General features: G+C 49.8%; 2 protein-coding genes across 3 annotated transcripts; both read right to left on the minus strand.

The window, feature by feature from the left end:
- Window positions 1–2729: 2729 nt before the first annotated feature.
- Window positions 2730–4226, minus strand: LOC117228797 (uncharacterized). 2 transcript variants are annotated; one of them, XM_033484802.2, is made up of 3 exons: window positions 4063–4226; window positions 3461–3961; window positions 2730–3268 (listed from the first exon to the last, which is right to left on the minus strand). In XM_033484802.2, the coding sequence occupies exons 2-3, from the start codon at window positions 3939–3941 to the stop codon at window positions 2979–2981; spliced, it is 771 nt and encodes a 256-aa protein (XP_033340693.1). In that variant the 5' UTR covers window positions 3942–3961; window positions 4063–4226; the 3' UTR covers window positions 2730–2978. The 2 variants fall into 2 exon arrangements, with proteins under 2 accessions (XP_033340693.1, XP_033340700.1); XM_033484809.2 differs by having other exon boundaries at window positions 3461–3996.
- A 4153-nt stretch (window positions 4227–8379) lies between these two features.
- LOC117228570 (uncharacterized) lies at window positions 8380–11766 on the minus strand. The gene is made up of 3 exons (XM_033484396.2): window positions 11296–11766; window positions 10731–10906; window positions 8380–9238 (listed from the first exon to the last, which is right to left on the minus strand). The coding sequence occupies exons 1-3, from the start codon at window positions 11556–11558 to the stop codon at window positions 8847–8849; spliced, it is 831 nt and encodes a 276-aa protein (XP_033340287.1). The 5' UTR covers window positions 11559–11766; the 3' UTR covers window positions 8380–8846.
- Between the last annotated feature and the right edge of the window lie 9775 nt (window positions 11767–21541).

The raw sequence follows: 21541 nt of genomic DNA on the forward strand, positions 1-21541 counted from the left end.
TTCTCTTTTATGGTATCTCGTTGTTGTATCATTTCTCTTCTCTCTTCTTTTCGACGTGCAACTTGTGCGACGTATTGTTATACTTTTCTCCCGTTGATCAAATAAATATTATTATTATTAAACATCGTTGAATCTGTTCTACCTCTATTTAAATTGTCGAAAAAATTTAAAGCATTTCCAAGTTTCTTTTCAAATGCGATTTCCAAGTTTTTTTTGGAGAAGACATAACCTGTATTAATCTTATAAGTAATTAAATAATTTCAAATAATCGACAATGTTTACTTCGTCAATACCATTTAGAGACGTGTCGAGTTGCTCGCATTCGTTGTTCCCGCAACGTGATTAATTCAGCCTCGATCGCGGCCGAAGCATTCTCAGCGACATCTTTTGCAACATGCCGCAACTCTCCACGTGTTTTCTGTATTTATAAAGAGAAACTTTTCCGGTATAAATAGACGGATATAAAAAGATCATAATTGAAATCCGACCGATCGAAGCCGTTCCCACGCGAGTTAATCCTCGTTCGGTAAGGAAGTTTATAGACCTCGCATGTTGCGAAAGAAAGTGGTCGGAAGTGGGTCTCCGAGATTTGCGAACGAACAGGTGCACACGCGGCGCGGCGTCTGTCCTCGTGATTATCATGATCCTTGCCGCGGAACTACTCGCGGCAAGAAAATGTAGTACATTAGTAAGCGGATACGCAATCCACGAGCATGCTTCACGCGCTTACAATTATACTCCTCCTTTTCTCTCTCCTTTAGAGAAGCGTCGCCCGGAGCCAGACAAAGACGGAGCCGCGCAACTTTCCATATACGCTCGCGGTATGAATGAATGATCCTCCTTTTTTTCTCTCTTATTTCGTTTCAGTGACTGTGCTATCTTCTGCCCGCGAGGCCGCCGTCTTAAGCGAAAATTAAAAGGTCAATTTTCCCGCGGATCTCTTCCGTGTAACGCTTCTATCCACCGTTCCAAGCACCGGCGTCTTAACTTTCGAGGATTCTCGAAATCCAAGCAGCTAACAGACACTGATTTCATAGAGATCCTATTTATCTCACATTTTATAGAGCTCGAATTCGACTGACTCTTCCGTATCTATTACTTGTTGAAGCATCGTCGATTCGAGTCAGAGTGGACGAAACGTCCTGTACAATAACGTCGAATTCGAGAACGCTTTACTTCCCACGACGCGTCGCAACAACGTCCATTCATCGCGAAAATTCCAGGGCACACTCGTCGGTGATTAAATCGCGCAGAAGTTTTCTGAAACGCAAGAATTCTCAGACGTCTCCGGTGCGAGAAACGCGAGCGCCGAGAGGCCGGCGCGATCGAGGGTAGCGCGTGTCGGTATCGCGGATAAATATACGGGTGTCGCGAATTTCCCAGAGATCTACGGAAAGAAAGCGGGCGCATCGGCCGTGTTTCCATCGGCACGATAATTGCCACTAAGCCCGGTCCGTCCCACTTGACACGGCCGTCCTACTTTCGATCGATCCCGGCCGAATCGCGCCGGCCAAATCCACGGCTAATTAGCGGCGGAGCTTATCGTCTCCTCTATCCTGTCCCCCGGGTTCCCGTCGAAGGATCAAGTTCTCTTTACCGTCGGCGAACGAGGTGAGACGAGGAACCCGCGTGGACCAGGGGGACGACTTTCGGAAGTCGAGAAGGGCCTCTCTCGCGCGGCATCTTCGGAACGGGACCACCTGACCCGAGGTGTGTTCGAGGATCGATGAACCTGGACGCCGAGGTTCTGGTAGGGAGATCGATCGGTGGACGAGGGGCTCGGGTGGAGGGGACCGACGTGGCGGCAGGGCCCCGACGAGAGAGGACACGGAGGACAGAGAGACACGCTCTCGGCTTTTTCTTCGGGATGGTAGAGAGTGTTAGGCGCACCTTGAAAAGGCTCAGCGCGGATGCTGACTGGCCTGGTCGGGTCTGGTCGGCCTGGTTTACTTCTCGGACAGACGTGTGGGCCCCGTGTACGCTCGTACGAGCCGAACACACGCGTGCAACGCCGGGTCCCCGATGGCAAGTGCGTAAGGTGCCCGCGCGTTTCCAGTATGTAGGTAACAAGACTCTGCCTCTTCTCTGCCGCCTGCGCCGCGCCGGCTACTCGGCGACCAGCGAGCCGGAAGTGCTCTCCTGGCCTGCATCGAACGAGATGCCGATCGTCCGTGGCGGTCGCTGCACAGCTAATCGACCTTTCTAATTATCACGCTCCGCGGGCCCCTGCTCTTCCGGCAAGCTCTATTTCCGCCGTACCCTTCGCGCGGACTCTTCGTCCGTGAAGCTTCCAAATGAACCCGGTCCTCTATCTCGCCACGATCGCGCGTCACGGTTTCATACAATTTATTAAAACGCTAGGAAGAATTTAGACTTAGGTCAAAGTGTAAAGCGTAAGAAAAGTACAGGAAAATATTTTTTATTAACAAATCGTCTGTTATCTAACAAAAAAACTCCACGTGTTCTTGACGTGTTCGCGTCTTGACACGTTCGATTGTCATCGAGCCCCACGAGTAAACACGTTTCAATGCACGTGCACAGACCTGCCAGCTGTTACGGTGTTTTCAGGGAAGTTGATACAATTCTAGATCAACGACTCACGTGTGCGTCGCCAAGGTGCGAACAGGTTACAAAGCGCGACACCGTCGACAGCCCTCTTTCCTCCGAGCCTCGAGCTGTAGGAAGACGTCGCAGATCATAATGATCGGGATAGAAGAATGGGCTGTTGGTAGCTGGTATGAATCTTAATATATTTGCGTATCTATAAATATACATGGCTGCCTCGCAGCACCGCGGGGAACAATAAATAGTGAGGATGACGCGGAACGGGCGCTCGCGGTGTCATGGGGGAGCGTAGACGCGGGTGTGCGCGGCGACACGGGGATTCGTGGAGGCGAGATATGGGCGAGTAGCGGCGCCCGTGAAAGCGAAGTCCGATGAGATTGCGAAGTGATGTTGACGCGGGGCCATTGTTTTTCCTAGGTCGACGCCGGCTTGTAGGCGGAGTAGGCGAGGTCGTGGCTCGACCGCGCCCATCCGCTCGACCCGTGGCCTCCGCCGACTTGGACGACCTCGTGGCCATGATCCCCGCCGCCGGACACCAGCTTCTTCAGGCCGATGATCGAGGCGAGCACCAGCGCGAGCTTGCTGACGATCAACGCTTTGCCAGCGAGCAAGGCCAGGGCGCCCAAAGCCAGCGGGACCAGGGTGCCGCCGATCAGCAGGGGGATGGCCAGTAAGCCGCTGAGATTCTTCTTCTTCTTGCGACCTGGGAACCAGGGAGAGCTTAATCAGACTCGGCCTGTCGAGCGTGAATAATCAAACAGCGACTCAATCTGTATTCGTCGAATTCGCGATACTGGGCCATCCGGTCTACTGAACCAAGAAATTGTGTCCGGATGACTGACTCGCGTAAGTCTATGCCTGTCCCGTCGACGACAGCGCCGATCAGCGCACTCACCTTCCTCAACGAGGCTACGTTGCAGCTCCTCGACGTTCGGCAGCTTCAGCTTCAGCGTATGGCTCTGGAAGAACTTAACCACCTTGTCGAAGATCATGGTGTTCAGCGCGTCCTCCTTGTCGTCCAACGCTCTAGGCAGAGTGACCTCTATCTCCTGGATAGACTTGGCCGGCTCCTCGTTGACGACCGGGTCGTCGCGAACGAACGTGACACCGTCGGCCACGTTCAACTCGATGCTCCTGTACATCCTGTCCACCGCGGACAGCAGCCTGACCTTCAGACAAGGGCTGAGCTCCTCGTCGGCGCACTCTTTGTACACCTGGTAGATCTGCCGCAGGTCGCCGAACACGTTGCTGTTGCCGGTCGACCTCGCGGTCTCCTCGTCGATGGAGTTGGTCGGGTTGGTCTCGGCCGACCTTGCCGAGGCCGTGGCCAGCAGGACGGCGATCAGGTACGCGCAACAACGGCCAAAGTGTCTCATCCTGGATCAGCTGTAGCGATCTGCGGCGGAGAGACGCGCGTCGGCGTTGGTGATCCTGTTTCGTTGTTCGCGAGGTAGAGAGACGCGATCGATCAGAGATCGGCGGATATATATTACCTACCAGAGGGAAAATCAGCGGCGCAGCCCGATGCTAATCAAGACGACGAGTGTCCTCTCTTCGGAGCGTCTCTCCTTCCCGATTACAACCACCGCGACTCGTTAGCCCACGCCGCGAGATCCGTGCGTACAGAGAGCACTGTAACTGGACTGTCCGTAACGGAAGCCCTGCCCTAGCTCTATATATCTGGTCAGGTGTACCTCCGTAGCTGGCAATATTCCTCCCCACCCACCGGCCGCGTACGTACGCGACCATTGTGGGAGCATTTTCATTGCCGAGGAACACCTGAGAACGGATTCCGTACCGCAACCACCCAGGAATAGAGAGCAGAGTTCCGACGGATCCAGCCCGGAATTCGTCCCTCCTTCACGGACCACCCCACCAGACGCGCCGATAAAACCGGCGATCACGGCGAATCGTTTCGCTACTCGCCGACGAACTCCCCTGCCCGGTGTCTCTCCCGACGAGCTCCTAATCCGGTCGAACCGGATCATAATGCCGCCTGCATTTCTGCATAGACCGCGCGACACGCCGCACTCCTCAGCTTCCGCTCGCCGCCGCGTCGCGCATCGCCGAGACCAGACGAGACCAGCCGAGCAGCCGTCTCGTAGCCACGTGCGCGACCGGATGCACCGTGTCCTCTTCTCCATTCTCGCGGATCCTCCTCTTTCTCTTTCTCTCTCTCTTTCTCTCTTTTTCTCTCTTTCACCCTTGATGTTGCCCGCGATAAGCCTGAAATCGAAAGCGACCGGACGCGAGCGTCGATTTAGAAACAGGAACGCGTCGACGTCGAGGATGCGCCAAGATCGGGCAAGGACAGTGCCCAGAAGCGTTTCTACGAATGTTGACAAACAGGATCGTGGGTTTTAGCAAAGAATCAAACGAAACTCGCATACCGTTAGAGAGACGATCCGCGCGCTATCAGACGACCCGGTTAGCTTTTCCCCCTTATCCTGTCTGCTCGCCCGAATCCTTGCCGTTTTCGTCCTGCCCGGCGACGACGCTGGTCTAGGTAACTAGGTCGCGCCAAGTGAAACCACGTAGACACGCGTAGGCCTTGCCGGAGGGTGGTCGGAGAAGGGGGATATCGTTCTCCTGATGTCCGCGGACGCAGTGAACCATCGAGAACCACCGAGGCAAGACTGAATATTTCGGGGGGAAGTGGCCCTGTTCCGGCACGATTTCTTTTCGCCGTCTTTCTCTCTCTAGCTTCCATCCTGCAGCCTCGATATGAATCACCGATCGGCCAAATTCGCCGGCCAGGATCCTCCGAGGATCGAGCGGGCTTCTCTCGGCCGCGTCCGACTGCGTAGATCACGGTGAATCAGCGGGTCCAGTCGAAAAGCGGTGCAGGTTTCGACGGCCTAAGTTGGTCATTCGGTCTCTCTCTCTCTCTCTCTCTTTCTCTTCGGGTTCCGCCAGGCAGACTAGATTGCGGTGAATCGGTGATCCGCCGAATGCAGCCGCGGTCGATCGGACAAGCTTGCGAGATTCTCGGGGGATCATTAGCTGGTCATCGGCTCAGTCTAGATCACGGTGAATCAGCGGTACAACCAAGTCGGATATTAATACAGATGAGATGCGAGGACATAAGTTGGTCATCGGCTGTCTCTCTTCCTCTCTGGCTACCGCCAGGCAGTCTAGATTACAGTGAGCCAGCGATCCGTTGAACTCAAACACCGATGCAGACAGCTTGCAAGGTTTCGAGAAGGTTTCATCGAGGGTAATTAGTTAACGCCGAAGTCGATCAAACGTGCAGCTGGACGTGATCGATAGATGTTTGCATCTGTCTCGGGCTTCTGAAAAGAGGTCTATCGATGGACCAATCATGTGGTTTGATCGCGAAGATCAAGTTTGATATTGAAACGTGCATGTCACGTTCTGTTTCCACCTTTGAAGCCACGGATCCGGATGCGAACTGCCGGCAGGTTACAAGACTCGAATAACGTTGTCGATCGATCATCGAACATGTTTAATTCTATCAAACATCCGCGCGCGATCTGTCGATCCTCTGACTCGGATCGACGATACAGACAGGTTACAAGGCTCTAAGAAGATTACCGATAGATCGGACAACTCTATGGACCACCCGGCGTCTATCATGGATTGTGACTATTGTCGGTCACAGACTCCGTTAAATCTGCTACCATTTGAGTTCAGATGTCTTATGTTTGACCATTTACCAGCATTTAACACTAAACCTACCACGGTCAAAATGACCGATTTTTTATTTTACGATACTACAAACTTTGGAGACTTCTTCGTGGAAAATGATTGAATAAATTATATTATTGAAACAAGTCTCATAATTAAAACTTTACAAGATCCAAATGAATTATATCTTTTCACTCTTATGAGTCAATGCAGACTAATCATCATTACAGGTCGGTTGGTTTAGTGTTAAGATGCTAAACGGTATCATTATCTGTAGCGAAATTTCAGATCTGTTCGGATTAAACGCGTCGATATCATATCTTCCTTACTCGCGGGACTCGTCGCACTCTTCTCGGCGAATACAATTGTATCAATCAAATTATATTATGTGTAATTACACTATATTATATGTAAAAAAAAAGTATTATAAATAGATCGACTTATTTTGTTACGAGACTACTTTTAGACAAAACATCTTTAACGTCCTAACTGCCTGTGATTAATAAATCACAGGTACAGTAATGTCTTCCTAACTGACGCTTAGATTGTCCACAAAAATGGACAATTTGGGAAGAGGAGACACGATTATTCGAGTCTTGCGCCTCGTTTTTATAGTTATTGAGAATCGGTAATTATAAAAACGAGCCGCAAGATTCAAATGAATCGTATCTCCTCTTCCCAAATTGTCCATTTTTGTGGACTACCTGAGCGTCAATTAGAGAGACATTACTGTAGTTAGGACATTATTCACTGCATACTAAAGGATTTTTTATCCGTAAATAAAAGAAAAATAAATAAATAATAATCATAATAATACTCTACACGAGCCCCCAGTCCGTCTCCACCTTCCGTCGAGCAGTCCGACCGCGATCTATCGATCCTCGAACTTGTATCAACGATCTCCAAATTCGAGCAACGATGCAGACAGGTTGCACGTCTCTAAGAAGATCACCGATAGATCATCGGACATCTCGATCTAGACGGCTTCAATCCGTCTCCACTTTCCGTCAAGCAGTCGGAGCGCGATCTATCGATCCCTGACACGAAGGAACGCCGGAGACAAGCTCGGCGATCGAAGGAGGTTGCCAGTCAGTCATCAGACAGCCGGAACTGTTGATTGCGACGCGTTACCGATTTCACGGCCGCGTACGTGCCGTGAAAATGATCTCTCGCGGCGAAAGCGACGCGATCTTGAACCTCGTCGCTGACTATCGGCCCCGGCCGTGCTCTATACTCTGTATCCGATACCGCCGGATGGTTTCCGGTTCGCCGGTCCGGTATCGTCGGACGCCGGTGATTTTCTGCATCGCGATCCATGCTGATGCGGGGGCAGCCCGCTTTATGGTTCGCCTCGCAAGCCAACGAAACCCTCGTTGTTATTATTATTATTATTATTATTATCATACCTGGCCCTGACCACGAATCAGCCGCGGCAACATTAGTCGCGGTATGCAGGCCACCGGTTTGAAGTTCGCTTATATCCGGCTGCCGGGGCCCGGTAATCTATGCGCCGGTAATGAAGGAGTTTTGCCGCAGGAAAATGACTCTCGGCCGGCTTTTACGAGCCATTAAAGCGATCGCCGGTCGTAGCTGGGTCAGTAGTGGCATCCGACGCTGGCCGAACCTTTTTCCCGGGTGCTTTACGACGTCCAGCTTGGATATTAGACTATTCGGTCGCGTCGCCGCGGATCCATTACCGAACATCGCGCCGAGAAACTTCTCGACGATTCTTCTCTCTCTATTTTCTTCCTTTTCTCTCTGTCTCTGTCTCTGCCCCCCCCCTCTCTCTCTCTCTCTCTCTCTCTCTCCGTTATTCTTTGGTTTCACACGAAAACAGAAATAAAAGGAACGAGAAACTGTTCCGCCGCGTACTTTCTACTCGGACCGCGCTTCCCCCCTCCCGCCCCCCTCCCTACGGTCGCGCCGGCATGTTTACACGGCGCTCATTAAGTCGTATCTGGTTCAGGTATCAATGGATCCGCCGCGGATGTACACGCATACACTACTTTCACTCGTTTTCATAAATATCGGAGCGGCCGCGAACGCCGCCGTTGCACGGCTCTCCCTCTGTATATCTCTCTCTGGAACGCGTGCGCGCGTGTTGGAGGCGTGTACATAACGAGTATGCGAGTTCTCGCAGGTGCTACCAAGTCTGACACGGCGTGGTTTGTTTTCTTTGGGACTGGACGCCAGCGCGGCGCACGCCATCTCTTTATTACAAAAGAACAACGGGGGCAGTAACAAAATAGCACACGGGGTCGAGTAATTAAATAAATACTAACATAAGTCGTGTTAGCCGCAGGAAATAAATAACAAGGCTAGTAATGCTATACATGGAACGAGTATCTCGACGAGGCACTGGTTCGTGATAAGGGTGGTGGGGTGGGGGGAGGCAGGATGAAAAGACAGGATCGAAAAGATAGGACCAGAGAGACAAGAGAAAAGAGAGGATCGGAGAGACAGGCGAGTAGGAACAGACGGTGGACAGACAACCGGAAGGAAGACGATCGATAGGAACAAATAAATAAACGAAGCGAGGGGCGAAGTCGGAGATCGGCGAAGAACGATGCGGAAGAACGAAGGTCGGAGAAAGGGAGAATGGAAAGTGGAGGTCGAAATCGTGTCTATCCGCTTCATGCTTGCGGTTGAGGTTGATGGGCGCGATAGGCCAACTCGTGGGCATCCTGGGGCAGGCTCCTGGCCCATCCGTGGCCACTGCCGCCGGAGTAACCGCCGCCATAGTCGGCGCCACCGCCACCATAACCGCCGCCACCGTGTCCTTCGTCGTGGCTGACTACGTGGCTGCTGCTGTGATGGGGATGCGAGACCACCTCGTACGTCACGTGCTTACCGCCCGAGCTGAGCAGCTTCTTCAGGCCGATGATCGCGGAGATCACCAGCGCGATCTTGCCGACCAGCAACGCTTTGCCGGCGATCGCGGCGATCGCGCCCAAGGCCAAGGGCAACAGGGCTGCAGCCTTCAGCGCCATGGCCATCAGTAGCGGACCCAGGATCTTGCCCTTCTCTGCAATTTCACAACGATGTCAGACGCGTCTCGTTAGACGAGAATCTAGGTCTGCTAAACGATAGCTTTTGGTACAGAGGTCTATGGTGGAATCGGCTGGAAAATTCATACAAGGAGAGATCGCTTTTACGGCAATGCTCAGAACACGAGGATTTTATGCCCGCTTCAGCCTAGATTCTAGATCATTGTGCACGTTGAAACTTATCGCACAGAATCTAATTCGATTACGTCGTTTATCCCGCGTCCGACCGTTCGGTGCATCTCGCGAACGCGTCGAATCGACGGTATACTTATCGGAAACGGAAACGACACGCTTTTCCAACTTGGAAGTATGAAGCGCGATCTTTAGTTCGCTCTGCAAAAGTGTCAGCAAAAGTATACCACCGTCGTCGATTACCGTTTCATTTAACCCATGGAACAAGATGCCAATTAAACAGCTCTGTCCCGCTAAGACACTATCCTCCGATCGATTGTTCGAAGATTTTCGAAGATCCGTGATCGCCGACTTATCGATCTCGGTGTCGGAAAGAAATAGTTTCCGCGCGAAGACGAAGCCAACAGTCACGTCTTCGCCAACTCGAAATGGAGACGTGGTAAAAGGAGATCATCCGTTCGAGCTCGAAAAATGTAGTTTACGAGAGTTTCACCAGGGGCGGCGCTATGGGGTCCTAGAAACGCTGCCCGAGGAGACTCGTCCGATGGAAGCGACAGGTTGACGTCCCGAGGATGGTGTTCATGGCTAATTTGCCGCTCAGCCGGGCACAGGGTCGGCGTACCGTAGCCGCGATTTCTCACCGATCACGATCGCCGCGCGGCTCGTCTCCGTGTCCAGTGGAAGAGCGCCGCGGATTTCCCACGGGGGGGACGGACGGGGAGGGCAAGGATCCCCTCGGCGAAGAAACGAGCGACCCGACCTTTCTCAGCGCGGCAGAGGATCCCGGCAGAAGAAGTGGAATAGGCGAAGGTCAACGCGATCGTACCCCGTGCACACGGGATGGAAAGTATGTCAAAAATCTCGCGCGGCGGGAGATCTCGAGAGGCGTCGTGCGGCCGTCTCTCTTGCACGCTCGTAATCCTCTCCTCGATGCCCGAGGTGTTTTCAAGGGGAAGCGGAACCAGTTCCTCAGTGGGTCAACGTCTCGCGACCAGCTTCCCCGGAGCGTCGTCATCAGCGTCGTTGAATAGAGCTCGCGCACGATATGCCAGCCGTGTGAATCCCGGTTATCTGATACGAGGGCTTAATTACCAACCGGGGTAATTGGTTGATTGCGTTAATAAAGCGTTTTAATTTCACGCCGGCCGTTCCACGGCGGCGAATCAGCGCGCGGCGCGCGGGGTCGTGGGAACTGGGGAGATCTCCTCGCATGATTCGCCTAATGAATACGAACCGTTCTTCGTCCTTCTTCCCGTGATATTGAATTCGATTAGCCGGCCGGAGCTTGGGAAATCGTCCCGAGGGGATAACCGCGGAAGCGCGCATCATCATACTCACTCTTTTTGCCTCGACTCTCCACAGCGTTGTCGGTGAAGTCCTCGAAACTGCGGCCGGCAGACTCGATGGCCCCGAGGATGTCGGTGCCCTTGAGGTCAACCTTGACCGTGTGCGTTCTCAGGAATCTTCCCAGCCTGTCCAACAGCAGCGTCTCCAGGTCGCTGGACTCGATCGACCTGCGGAATGACGGTTCAACGTCAGTCACCTCTGACTAAGGAACTCGGACAAGTTTGCTATATCGGCGAAGGTCGATCTACGGTGATTTATAGTCTGCCTTTCGGAGGAAGACACACCTGGAACGTCTACTTGGGACTTCCAACACGCGACTTGCGTGTCCTCTTCCCGAGAATCGACCATAGAAATGCTCGGACCGCGGACGTTATATGTTCGCGACGAGAAGCAATTGTTGCAAATTCAAAACAGCGGAAAGATGGAAAGAGTTTAAGCGTACTACATCGGTCATAGACGTTTCTTTGAATTGACGGAGACAATGGCGTCTCTTGCGCGAAACGATCCGCGGTCTTATTCGATAGAATGCAGATAGAACGATTCACAAGCAACGGACCTCGGCGCTCCTTCCTCGGTGTTCGACGTCTTGACGACGGTGATGCCATCGGTGAGGGTGATATCCTCTTTGTCGGCGAGCATCTTGTCCACGTAGGAGAATACTTTGTACTTGATGCAGTTGATGGACTCCTTCTTGAGGCAGTCGCTGTAGATGGTGGCCATCAGGTCGTTCTCGTTGCCGGACTTCTCGTTGGCCGGCAGCGTGAGCGCCGCGGCGAACACCGGAAGTAGCCACAGAACGGTCACAGTGTACTTGCTCATGGTTCCCAGGTAGTCGTACTTAAATCACCACCGAAAACAACGAGATGCGGACAGAGGAGGAACCACCGGGTGATCTTCGGTTATCCTGAGCGTTCCTCTGCGAGTGTCGGCCTATGCCTAGACCTGCTGGCTGCGCTGTTCGGGACCTTGGTGAACGGTGGACGCCGGGATGCGTCGATCGAACCTCGTGTGTTACATCCAAAAGAGGTTGCATTGCTTTTATACCGAAGTATCGCACGAGGGGAGACCCGGCGAGCCACGGGCCACCGAGAGTTCGCGTTCGCTTGGTGCGCGCGCGTGGTCTCCGTCTCTCTCTCTCCCGCTTCCCTTCTCTCTTTCTCTCTCTCGCCCGCGCTCTCTCTCCTTTTTATCTCGCTCTTTCACTTCGCTTCGCTCCCCCCTATGCAACTCTTTGCACGGTACCCCGAGCCCCCACTCCAGATCCTGTCCGCGAAACTGGAGTTCCACGGGGCCCACTACTCCGCGAGGTCCTCCTCTCCCTTTCGGCCAGCCCTCTCTTCCCCCCGTTGCTCCCCGGGGGCCGTGCGATTTCGGCAGGGCGAAAAAGCCTCTAAGCGAACCAACAGGACCCCGATATGCGGCTGCGAAATAGGAGAGGGACGCACTTGCATTTTCTTCGCCGGTGTTCGCCCCGTCCTCCTCGGTTCTTCCTACCGAACCTCGTTTCCCTCTTTCCGCGCAAGACCTACTTCGCGGCACCATTAAGGTCCGATGGTAGAAGGGAGACCCCCTCTGGATGCTCGGATGGGATTCAATGAGGGAAATCTACGGCGCAGGCCGTGGGGATGGGTAACCGACGAGATCCGATGGCTCCCTTGTGATTTCTCGCACGACTTTGCCTGCCCCGGGACCACCGATTCGCTGTTACCATCATGAGCAAGAGGTGAACTATCGATAGCTTCGGATAGGTTAGAAAAGCTATCTGTGACTATCGATAGCGCACTATCTCGGTTCTCTATCTTTAGAAGTGCCACGAGGAATACGTATAATATAAAGCCTCGGAGATACAAGCATTCGACGATGCCAAACAATTTGAAGAATATAAATGTTTTATATCGTATGCCTTATTCAATATAATAAAAACACAATAGTAAGATACTATACAATGAAGATACAATAATAAAATACAATAAGACGAAAAGCAATAATAAAATACAATATAATAAAAGCAATTGCAATAGACTTTGCAAGTTATGGCAACAACCACCGGTTTTTATTTCCAAAATGAGTGTAGATCGACGTTCTTCGACTTCAGCCTTGGCTGTCTGTCGATATATAATTAATCCTGCTTTGCTAAATATTCTTTTCTACTCTACCGAACATTCCAGTATGCAAAAATATCTTTTGTCTAACTCCGGCAAAGGATTCAACGCATTTCCATTCACTTATAAATAGCAGAAGCATTTAAATAAATATATCGTCGAAGAGGGTCAGAAATATCTAAAAATTCATTTCAATTATCTTCGAATATATTGATTATTCTGATCGAAGCTATCGATAACACCATGAGTCGTCTGCGCAGCTGCGAAGTTTCGCGTCGCTTCGCAGAAATCGGAATGAAGTGTCCGGATTGTTGTTCGCTCGGCGATCCGAGGGAGACGATAATAATGCAGTCACGAGCGCGTACGCGTCGCCTTTCTGTTTTCTTCGGTTGTTCTTCTTCGGTTAGTCAACAGTCGGCAGGCATCGCGGCAGTAAGTCAGTCGGGATGACAACGAAGAGCGCGGGTCGCGACCGGCTGCGACTTTTCTCCGGCCGGTCGGTTTCTCCGGAAGGAAAGAAGGGCTTGTTCAACCTGTTCCCAGCTTCGTTTTGCTTTGGCGTGGCGATTTTCATTTTTAAATACTCTCTACGCTCGCAGTTACTTAACGCGGAAACCGGAGATGCTTCTTTACCATGCGTTGAAGTCACCGGACCGAGAGAACGTAGTGCAATCGTTTTCTTTCTTTAGCTGTTTAGACTGCTGGTTTAGAAATGAAATAGCTCGTCTTTACAGCGTGCCGCGATTCACACTATCCACGCTGAATGCATTAGCTTGTTGTTTAAGCAATCTCTTGTCGTTCTTAAATTTAATCTACTGCGAACAGTATTTTTCGTTGCGCGGAAATGCTAGTTAAATGATCTAGCATTTTATAATATTTTACCGCCGGTACATTGGTGCAATTAACGAATTTTAATACTTAATTTTGTTTTTACCAGAATATTAAATACTGCAGATTTTAGAGAATAAAATGTGCAGGGACAAATATAGCACATTTTAATATTAACGTTATTTTGTGTTCATTTCATATTACGATCAAGATTTTGTTTTTATACGCTCTTGCAAAATACTGCTATAAATATACACGTCTCCAATTCTGTGCACGTTTGTGTTTACATACCTGTGCATTTTGCAAGAATGTATTAAAACAAAACGTTGGTTGCAACGTCGAGCGAATAAAAATATTACGTTCATTGTAAAATACGCGTAATCTTTTTGTCCCGGAGTGTATTCAGCAAAGATTGCTAAACGACGTTTCAATGCCAATTAAGAAAGCTCGAAGGACACGAGGAAATTTTATGCAAGCATTCCGGGAGTAGTAAGTAGGATATTTCGAAGATACGGCGGGCTCCACTCGTCTCTCCAGTTAATGACCGTCTTCAATTAACTACCTTTCACCTACGATTTCGCGTAAGCAGCCGGGCCGCGAATTAAATAAATTAGTTCATCCCGGACAGTTGAAAGGCAACATTGTTCGTTCGCCGTCACGTGTACCGTCGGCCATTAATTGTCACAGGTGGTTTCAGCGAGGAAAAATTCGTCGGTAGATGATGGACGCGAGATATTATCTCGGGAACGGGGTCGCTCACCCATTTACAACTGGGTCGAGCGTCGGGCGTTCAATTTCGGCTTCCCTATCTCTCTCGCCACCTGTCTTCATCTCGCCTCGGTCCATTCCCTTTTTTCATCCTGCGTCCTCGTCCCGCCCGAAGATCGTGAGAGGCTCTCCGTTCCGCCTCGTTTCGGGGATCAAGATCGCCGGTTCGCGAGAGCGAACGTCGCCCCGGGCGAAATCATCCACCTGACGCTATACCGATTTCGTACGTTTGCAGCGCGCGCTTGGAACAAAAGGGAAACGCGTATCGACGCTGTATCGCTCCGAATTTTCCCGTTCGAAAGACCTCGCTGTCAAGCATTTACGTTTTCCTCGCTTTGTTATTTGTTCATTTCGAGAAGCAATTTATTTATCGAGCGATTTATTCATTTCTATTTCTCGCGATTATTTATTTCTATCGATTATAATAAAATCTGTAGATGATTAACCCTCAAGGTATTGAAAGATTATTATTTCTATTTCTCGCAATTATTTATTTCCATCAATTATAATAAAATCTGTAGATGATTAACTCTCAAGTTATTGGAAGATTAAGGTCTGCTTAAGGGAGGGTCATTTTATATCCAAGAAATACTGTTAAATAAATACTATAAATACTATTTCTTCTGTCCAAGGTATATTTATTTAGACAGTGCTCTTGTACAGTACATTTAAGGACCTGCAAAAATAAAATAAAAAGAATGTATAAAAGAACATTGTTAGAACAATAATACATGCTTAAAATACTGTGGACATTTTTTGGCCCTCCCTTTAAGTATGCTAGAATTAAAATATGCGGCAAAATGCCGAGTCTACGGCTAAACGATGTTTATAGTCAAGAAACTGGAGTGACCTAGAAACTGATTTCCTGTGGCAGATCCATGTTTATAAACGAATGACAGGTAATTGGTGTGACGTGGGATCCGATTTCCTGTAGCGATCCTATGTTTATGGACCGTCGTGCAACTGCATCGAGTTTCAATTTCTGACACCTCCACTTTTATACTGCAGCAGAATTGATCTTACTGTTCCTTTGCTGTTCCCATTCATGTGCTTTCACAAATCATAGAACCGTCTTAATTTAATGTTTCTCGAACGGCGTCGGTCTACGTTCGGTCTTGTTTCTGCACACGATAGAAACGAATTGATAACCGTGCCTTGACATATGTAATTTTTAGTTTAATTTTGTAACTTCGTGTTCGTCCCTGAGAGAGGAAACTCGCCGCATTTCTTATGGCCAATATAATTTTATCAATAGATTGATTGGAAAGGTAAACTTTTACAGCAATAACGTTCGTTTGCCTCTGCGACTCTCAGATCTTCCGATGCAGTTTACACTGTGTATTCGCTATCTAAATTATTAGTTTGTATCATGTTCCGTGATCGAAAGGGCAATTAACAGAAGTTTAACCTTTTGCCATATTTTGACGAGTTCGACTCGTCATGAAGATTTTTAATAGTAACTTATTGAGTATAGATGTTATTCTGTCCTTTAAAACTGGAATAAAATTCGAATCTCTTGTCATTAATATTTAAGCATTCAAGTAAATTTAGGCATACAATAAGCATAAATTTCCTTTCGCTTCTAAGAAATTATTGCAATCGAAAAATTTCTAATCGCAGTAACTGCGAAGAAAATGATACGTCAAGGGGTTAAGTAAATAAATAAGTAAATCAAAAAAAGAGCTAAAATCGAATAGAATTTCCCTCGCCAAGGTTTCCCAATTCTGGCATCAACAGAAGCGACAATTTCGTCAGATCTGTCGAGGCCTACCAAAAAGCATTTGCATCGAAGACCAACGAATGCCGAACCGGCTAGATCCCTCTCGAATTCGACGATCTTGGTGGAGGACCGAAGCAGCACACTTTCGTTCGATCAAGAAAGTCGCCGAAAGTCGAAATGCTTATCGAAAGTGCCATTGCACGTGTGCCTCGAAGTCATCGAACCGGGGGTTCAGATTATCATCGATACAAACCTGGCCTCATAGATGAGCCCTTCTTTTGTCTTCAATTAGGCGGCCAATGGCTCGCGATCGAGGGCCAAGATAGATGACGACGATGCCTCGAACCGACTCGGGGCAAACAAGCCGGATGAAACGCAGACGTGTTCGCCGCGATGAGAAAGAGTAACGGTCGATGGACGATTGTTTCGAAACGCGCCCGCCGTGAAGCTCCAAGGCGTAGCCGCAACGACCGGCAGACACGGCGTGCGTGATCAAGGGACAATGACGCCGCGTGAGAGACACGCGAGTGCCTCTGCACCTTGACATTCTGAATAGACGGGAATCTTCTCGGCTGCTTTTAGGATGAAACTGATTAAACCGTTACGTTCCTCTCCTCTCCTCTCCTCTCACCTTCCTTCCTTCCTCGAGACTCCGCGACAAGGCTCATTAATCGAGGAGTCCCGTGCAGCCGTGGCACACTAAAATTTTACAGAACTTTTACGCCGGCCGAGCGATCGACGTTCGAGCCTCTTCAAAAAATCGTTGCTCTAACATGATCAATAGAGAACAATTTCGTAACATCGTCTATGATTTTTCAAATACAATTGCATGTCGTTCGAGATCAAGACAAACGATCTATTTGCACCCAGAGCATAAATATCGTTATTTGACTATTCAGTTTCTGACAATTATTTATATTATAATTAATTATAGTACTATTAATTAATTAATAATTAATTATAGTAGAAAGACCAACAATCTATCGAGAAATGTGTTGCAAAAATTGATAGATAAAATTATAAATGACCCTGAACGTACTCAGTCATATTTTCGTTTTCGTTATACTTCCTTTTGATTAGTTCACATCATATTTATCGAACAAGGCATATTAAATTTTTTGATATTACAAAATAGGAAAATAAAGGATTGGACAAAATTTAATATCTCTTATTCGATAAATACAAAGCGAATTATGTCCGGAAACAAAGCAATATTGGCACAGTAATTGGTCATTTCGCAGTAACATTTCTGCGCAAGCCTGTGTTCGAAATAAAAATTCGTCGGCCATTCTCGGATGATAAATTTGAAACGTCCGCGGAACGAAGCGAGTTGTTGAAAGCCTAGGAGAGAAGTTTGACGGACATGGTAATCGAACGTGGAAGAAACCGGCGAGCGGTCGATCAGCCCGGAAAAGGTCGGACCACGGTGACGGGAATCCGTGTCGCGCTTTTACCAGATTTTACGCAGCGTGTAAGAGCGTAGAACCGATCGGAATCGCACGGTATCGGGCACGGACGGAACGGCAGCCCGACGGAAGGCCGGGCCCTCGGTGTCCACACGTTGACGCTGACAACTATCGAGCGGCTGGTGGTATGCGGCTAATAAGGCACCAGGAAGCCGAACGGCGGCCAGGAGAATCCAGTAACCCAGTGACGCATGAGAAACTGCCGGTACTAATCGGTGACGTGAGAACCGTACCGAGATTTAGATACGAGCAAAGCAGCTCTCGTCCGTTCGGAGGCCCCGGGACACTTCTTCGGCTTTACGACTCTCTAATAACGAGATAGAGGAGCGAAACACCGTGCCGTGTCTACAGGTGAGCCCCGCTCTCTCGCGTTACCGGCACGGTGAAATTCCGCTTTTGTGAACCCGAAAGAAAGCATCTATTCAGCCGCCTGCCGGATCCGCGGCGACGGGCTCGCCGCCAATTTTCATCGCGCCTCTTTTTCTTACCTCGCTGCAACAACGAGCCGCGCCGTTCTGCCGCGGCATTTTTAATGCACGTTCCCGATCTTTCTGTCCGCGTTTTCTGCACGACAGTCCTCGGCGACTCGCGCGGCCGCGCGTGCCGCTAATTAAGACACCGCGGAAACGGCCCAGCGTTTTCTAGCTTCGTACAATTTTGCTTAATTGCGACGCTAAATGTTTCCCCGTCGCATTACCGAATTAAACGTTTCATTCTACTTGGTTGTTGTTCCAACGATTTCTGTCGATCGCGAGAAATCGCGAAGGGAAAGGGAGGCGTCCGACGATTTTGCGATCTTCGAACCTTTGCGTTCCGGTCGTGCAATCGTGTTTCGTTTAAATGGCGAAGACGAATTCATTCATTGTGCAACTGATCGTATCAATTTGCACGTTCTAGAAAATTCTGAGAAGATGTACATTCGATATCTTAGTTCGTATGTAGATCGCGGATTGTATGCATTTGGAGCAGAAATGGATAAATGGAACGCGGAAAAATGAAGACAAAAGATGCATTTAAAGATGCCACGGTATTACTAGTAATATGCTAAAGGAAGAAAGACAGTTTCTAGCTAATTTCTGTTCGATACAAGAGGCGACGAAGATTGTTACCTCGCACAAAGATCGGCAATCTATTCACGAGCATACAGATCCGCGTGAAGATGAGCAGACGGACGCTTCGATATTGCGGTTCCAATCACAGGTGGTTCGAGGAGAATTTGCCGAGCCGTCCCCGTTCGCGGATCTCGCGGAAAGAAATATTCAGGTTACGAAATTGATGTCGATGTCCCCGGGAGAGGATGCTGATGCGGGGTCCGGCGAGATAAAAGAGGCGGCGCAACGTCTCGCGATTAATGCACCGTGTCCCTGGCCGCTAACGAAAGTCTCCTCTTCCTTTCAAAATAATTCCCTGGCCTTTTTTTCCCCCCGGGACCCCTCGCGATCCTGTCGCGGCACCGGCGAACGTTAACGAGCCGTGACACTCGCGCTCTTCCACTCCAGATTCGTTTCACCTTCGTTCTAACCGCCGCGCCGTCGCGGCGTTTACGATCGCTCGCGCCTCGCAACGATCGTTAACGATCTGCGGGAATTACAATCGAAGCCGTTCCGACGGACATTGTCAACTCTCGCGCGCAGAAAAAAAAGCTGACGGGACCGGCCCGGTAAGCAACGGCTCGGGGAAAGTAACGATCGCCACGTCGGAGCGCTTTTATGGCCGCATGCGTTCTCGCTAATAATTAAAATCGCGAGAGGAGTACAGAGTTTCTAAACGCGTCTTGAAGGAACGAAAACAGCTGAGAACGACGGAACGACGCGAAAATGTTCGAGGATCATAGTACTTGCAGTCGTCTTGAGATTAGGGAAGAAGCGCGTACGGTTTCCGCTAGATACGAGAAGAACTGTCGTTGTGTTCGTTGTGTAAAAAGCCGCGGGTCTGCGTGCAGTTCCGCAGACTATTTGCATACGCGAATAATTACGCTACCGGGAGGAGAGTCAGTTGTATTCGTAGATAGCCGTGGAGTGTTAATTGGCTGGAGAAAATACTGTAAACGGCGCAAAGAGTTTTACTTGTGGCCCTGGCATCGTCGTCCGAGCGTTAAAATAAATACCGCAAGCGGTTCCGAAACTGTGACCCGTCGGTTATGAATAAATTTCCATCGAAATATTGAACACCATGCTTGCTGGCACTGAATTGTTTCGTGCAGCTTCTGATGCCGGCAGAACTTTGTCGTCCAATCTCTCGCCGAATCGTATTGCTTTTATTATCGATACTCGGCCAATGAAAAATCGTCCTGTTATTCCGAGTTTATGCAGGCACTTGTAAATAATCGAATGCCGCGTTCGATTCGATCGAACACCGTGCTGCACACGGTATCGTTTCCACGAGCGTTCCACGTGCCGTTGATAAAACATCGCGGTATCGGCGTTGGTAGCATTCGAGGCAGCATTTTCGTCGGCGCGAAATCTATGAGAAATTTCCGGGCCAACCTGATACAGCTGCCACGGCCTAACTGGGTTACGGTTTATCAACAACCCAATCGGCGTTAGGTCATTAATCGCCGCGGGGTGTCGGGGAATATAACAAACGCTCGTCGATTCATCGTCGATTCGTTCCTGTTTCGCTAATCATCGGCGGCCGCGCGGCCGCGCTGGCCCAGAAACGGCCGATGCAAAAATCATTTTTATTGGCGTCACCCGGCACCGCCGGACGAAAGAAACCGGCAATTTTGCGTCAACCTCCTTTCCAGCCGCTCGTTTTCCTTCTATCTGGGACTAAAGGACATCGCTTCGCGGAAGATTTAGTAGAATATCCGTCACCGCGACCCGATTCGGAGTGACGAACGCGAGCCTCGGCCTCTCGACCTTCGCAGCGAGGCACGCTGCATGCACGACCGATGCAGAAGCGCGGCGCGGGCCGGATGTGCACCTTGCCGGTGCACTTTCCCCTCGGCGGAGTGCAGTTCCCGTCCGACACGGTTCGTTCGGCCATTTTCCATCTTGCCGTCTCGGATACGACCCCGGCTAGGCCGGTTTCGAGGCCGCGGCGGCGGCGGCCACTTGAAATTTCGCCGGTGAAACAGCGAAAAAAGAAACCGTTTCGGAGGTTCCTGGAACGCTGGAAAGTCGCCGGCCGGGCGTGATTTCTCTTTTCGCCGTGGATCAGGATTTTCGGCCAAGCCTCTGATCCCGTGCTGCCCGATCCGTTTGCAAATTTCGCCGAAAGCCCGAGTAGCATGCTGTCGTTCGAACGAGACTGAAATTCGCTCGCGATAGATCTCTCTTTCTCCCGTTGCCCGCAGTTTCTCTAACATTACAGTATTCTGTCCCGGTTTTTTTGCCGCCGATTAATCGACTCGTCGATTAACCAGTTAGTTGCTGCAATCTCTTTGAAAAATTACTGTTATCCAGACTGTATATGCCAAGGTTATTACCAGGGTAATAACCAGACTGTACATGTCCCGAGTCTCTTTATAATTTGTTTAAACACAACACTTTCATAAAATATATGTGACTGAATAAAGAACGTAAAAGAGCGTATGTCACTCTTGACCAGTTAGACGAGCGTCAGAAACAACTAGCTGGTTAAGGATACCGTAAAATAAAGAATAACGATCCGTGTTACTGTATTATACGCATCGCTGATGTCAAAAATCCTGTTCAATTCTGTTCGGTCGAACGACGGTAAATACTCGATTCTATGGCGTACGATGAATCGTTTGCGGTAACAGAGATTTCATCGACGATTGAGCTTACCATAATTTTCGAGGTCCGAACGCGCGGTCAAGCGACCGCGACCGTGTAGACTTGAACGCGCAGTTAGGCGAGCGCGCCTCGGAGACTTCGACGCGCGGTCGGTCAGTCCGCCGCAACTCTCTCGAAACACGTTCGATAATAAACTCTATCGTTGGTCTTTTTTTTC

Source organism: Megalopta genalis, chromosome 15, assembly GCF_051020955.1.
Source record: "Megalopta genalis isolate 19385.01 chromosome 15, iyMegGena1_principal, whole genome shotgun sequence".
In the NCBI taxonomy this organism is placed as follows: Eukaryota; Metazoa; Arthropoda; class Insecta; order Hymenoptera; family Halictidae; genus Megalopta; species Megalopta genalis.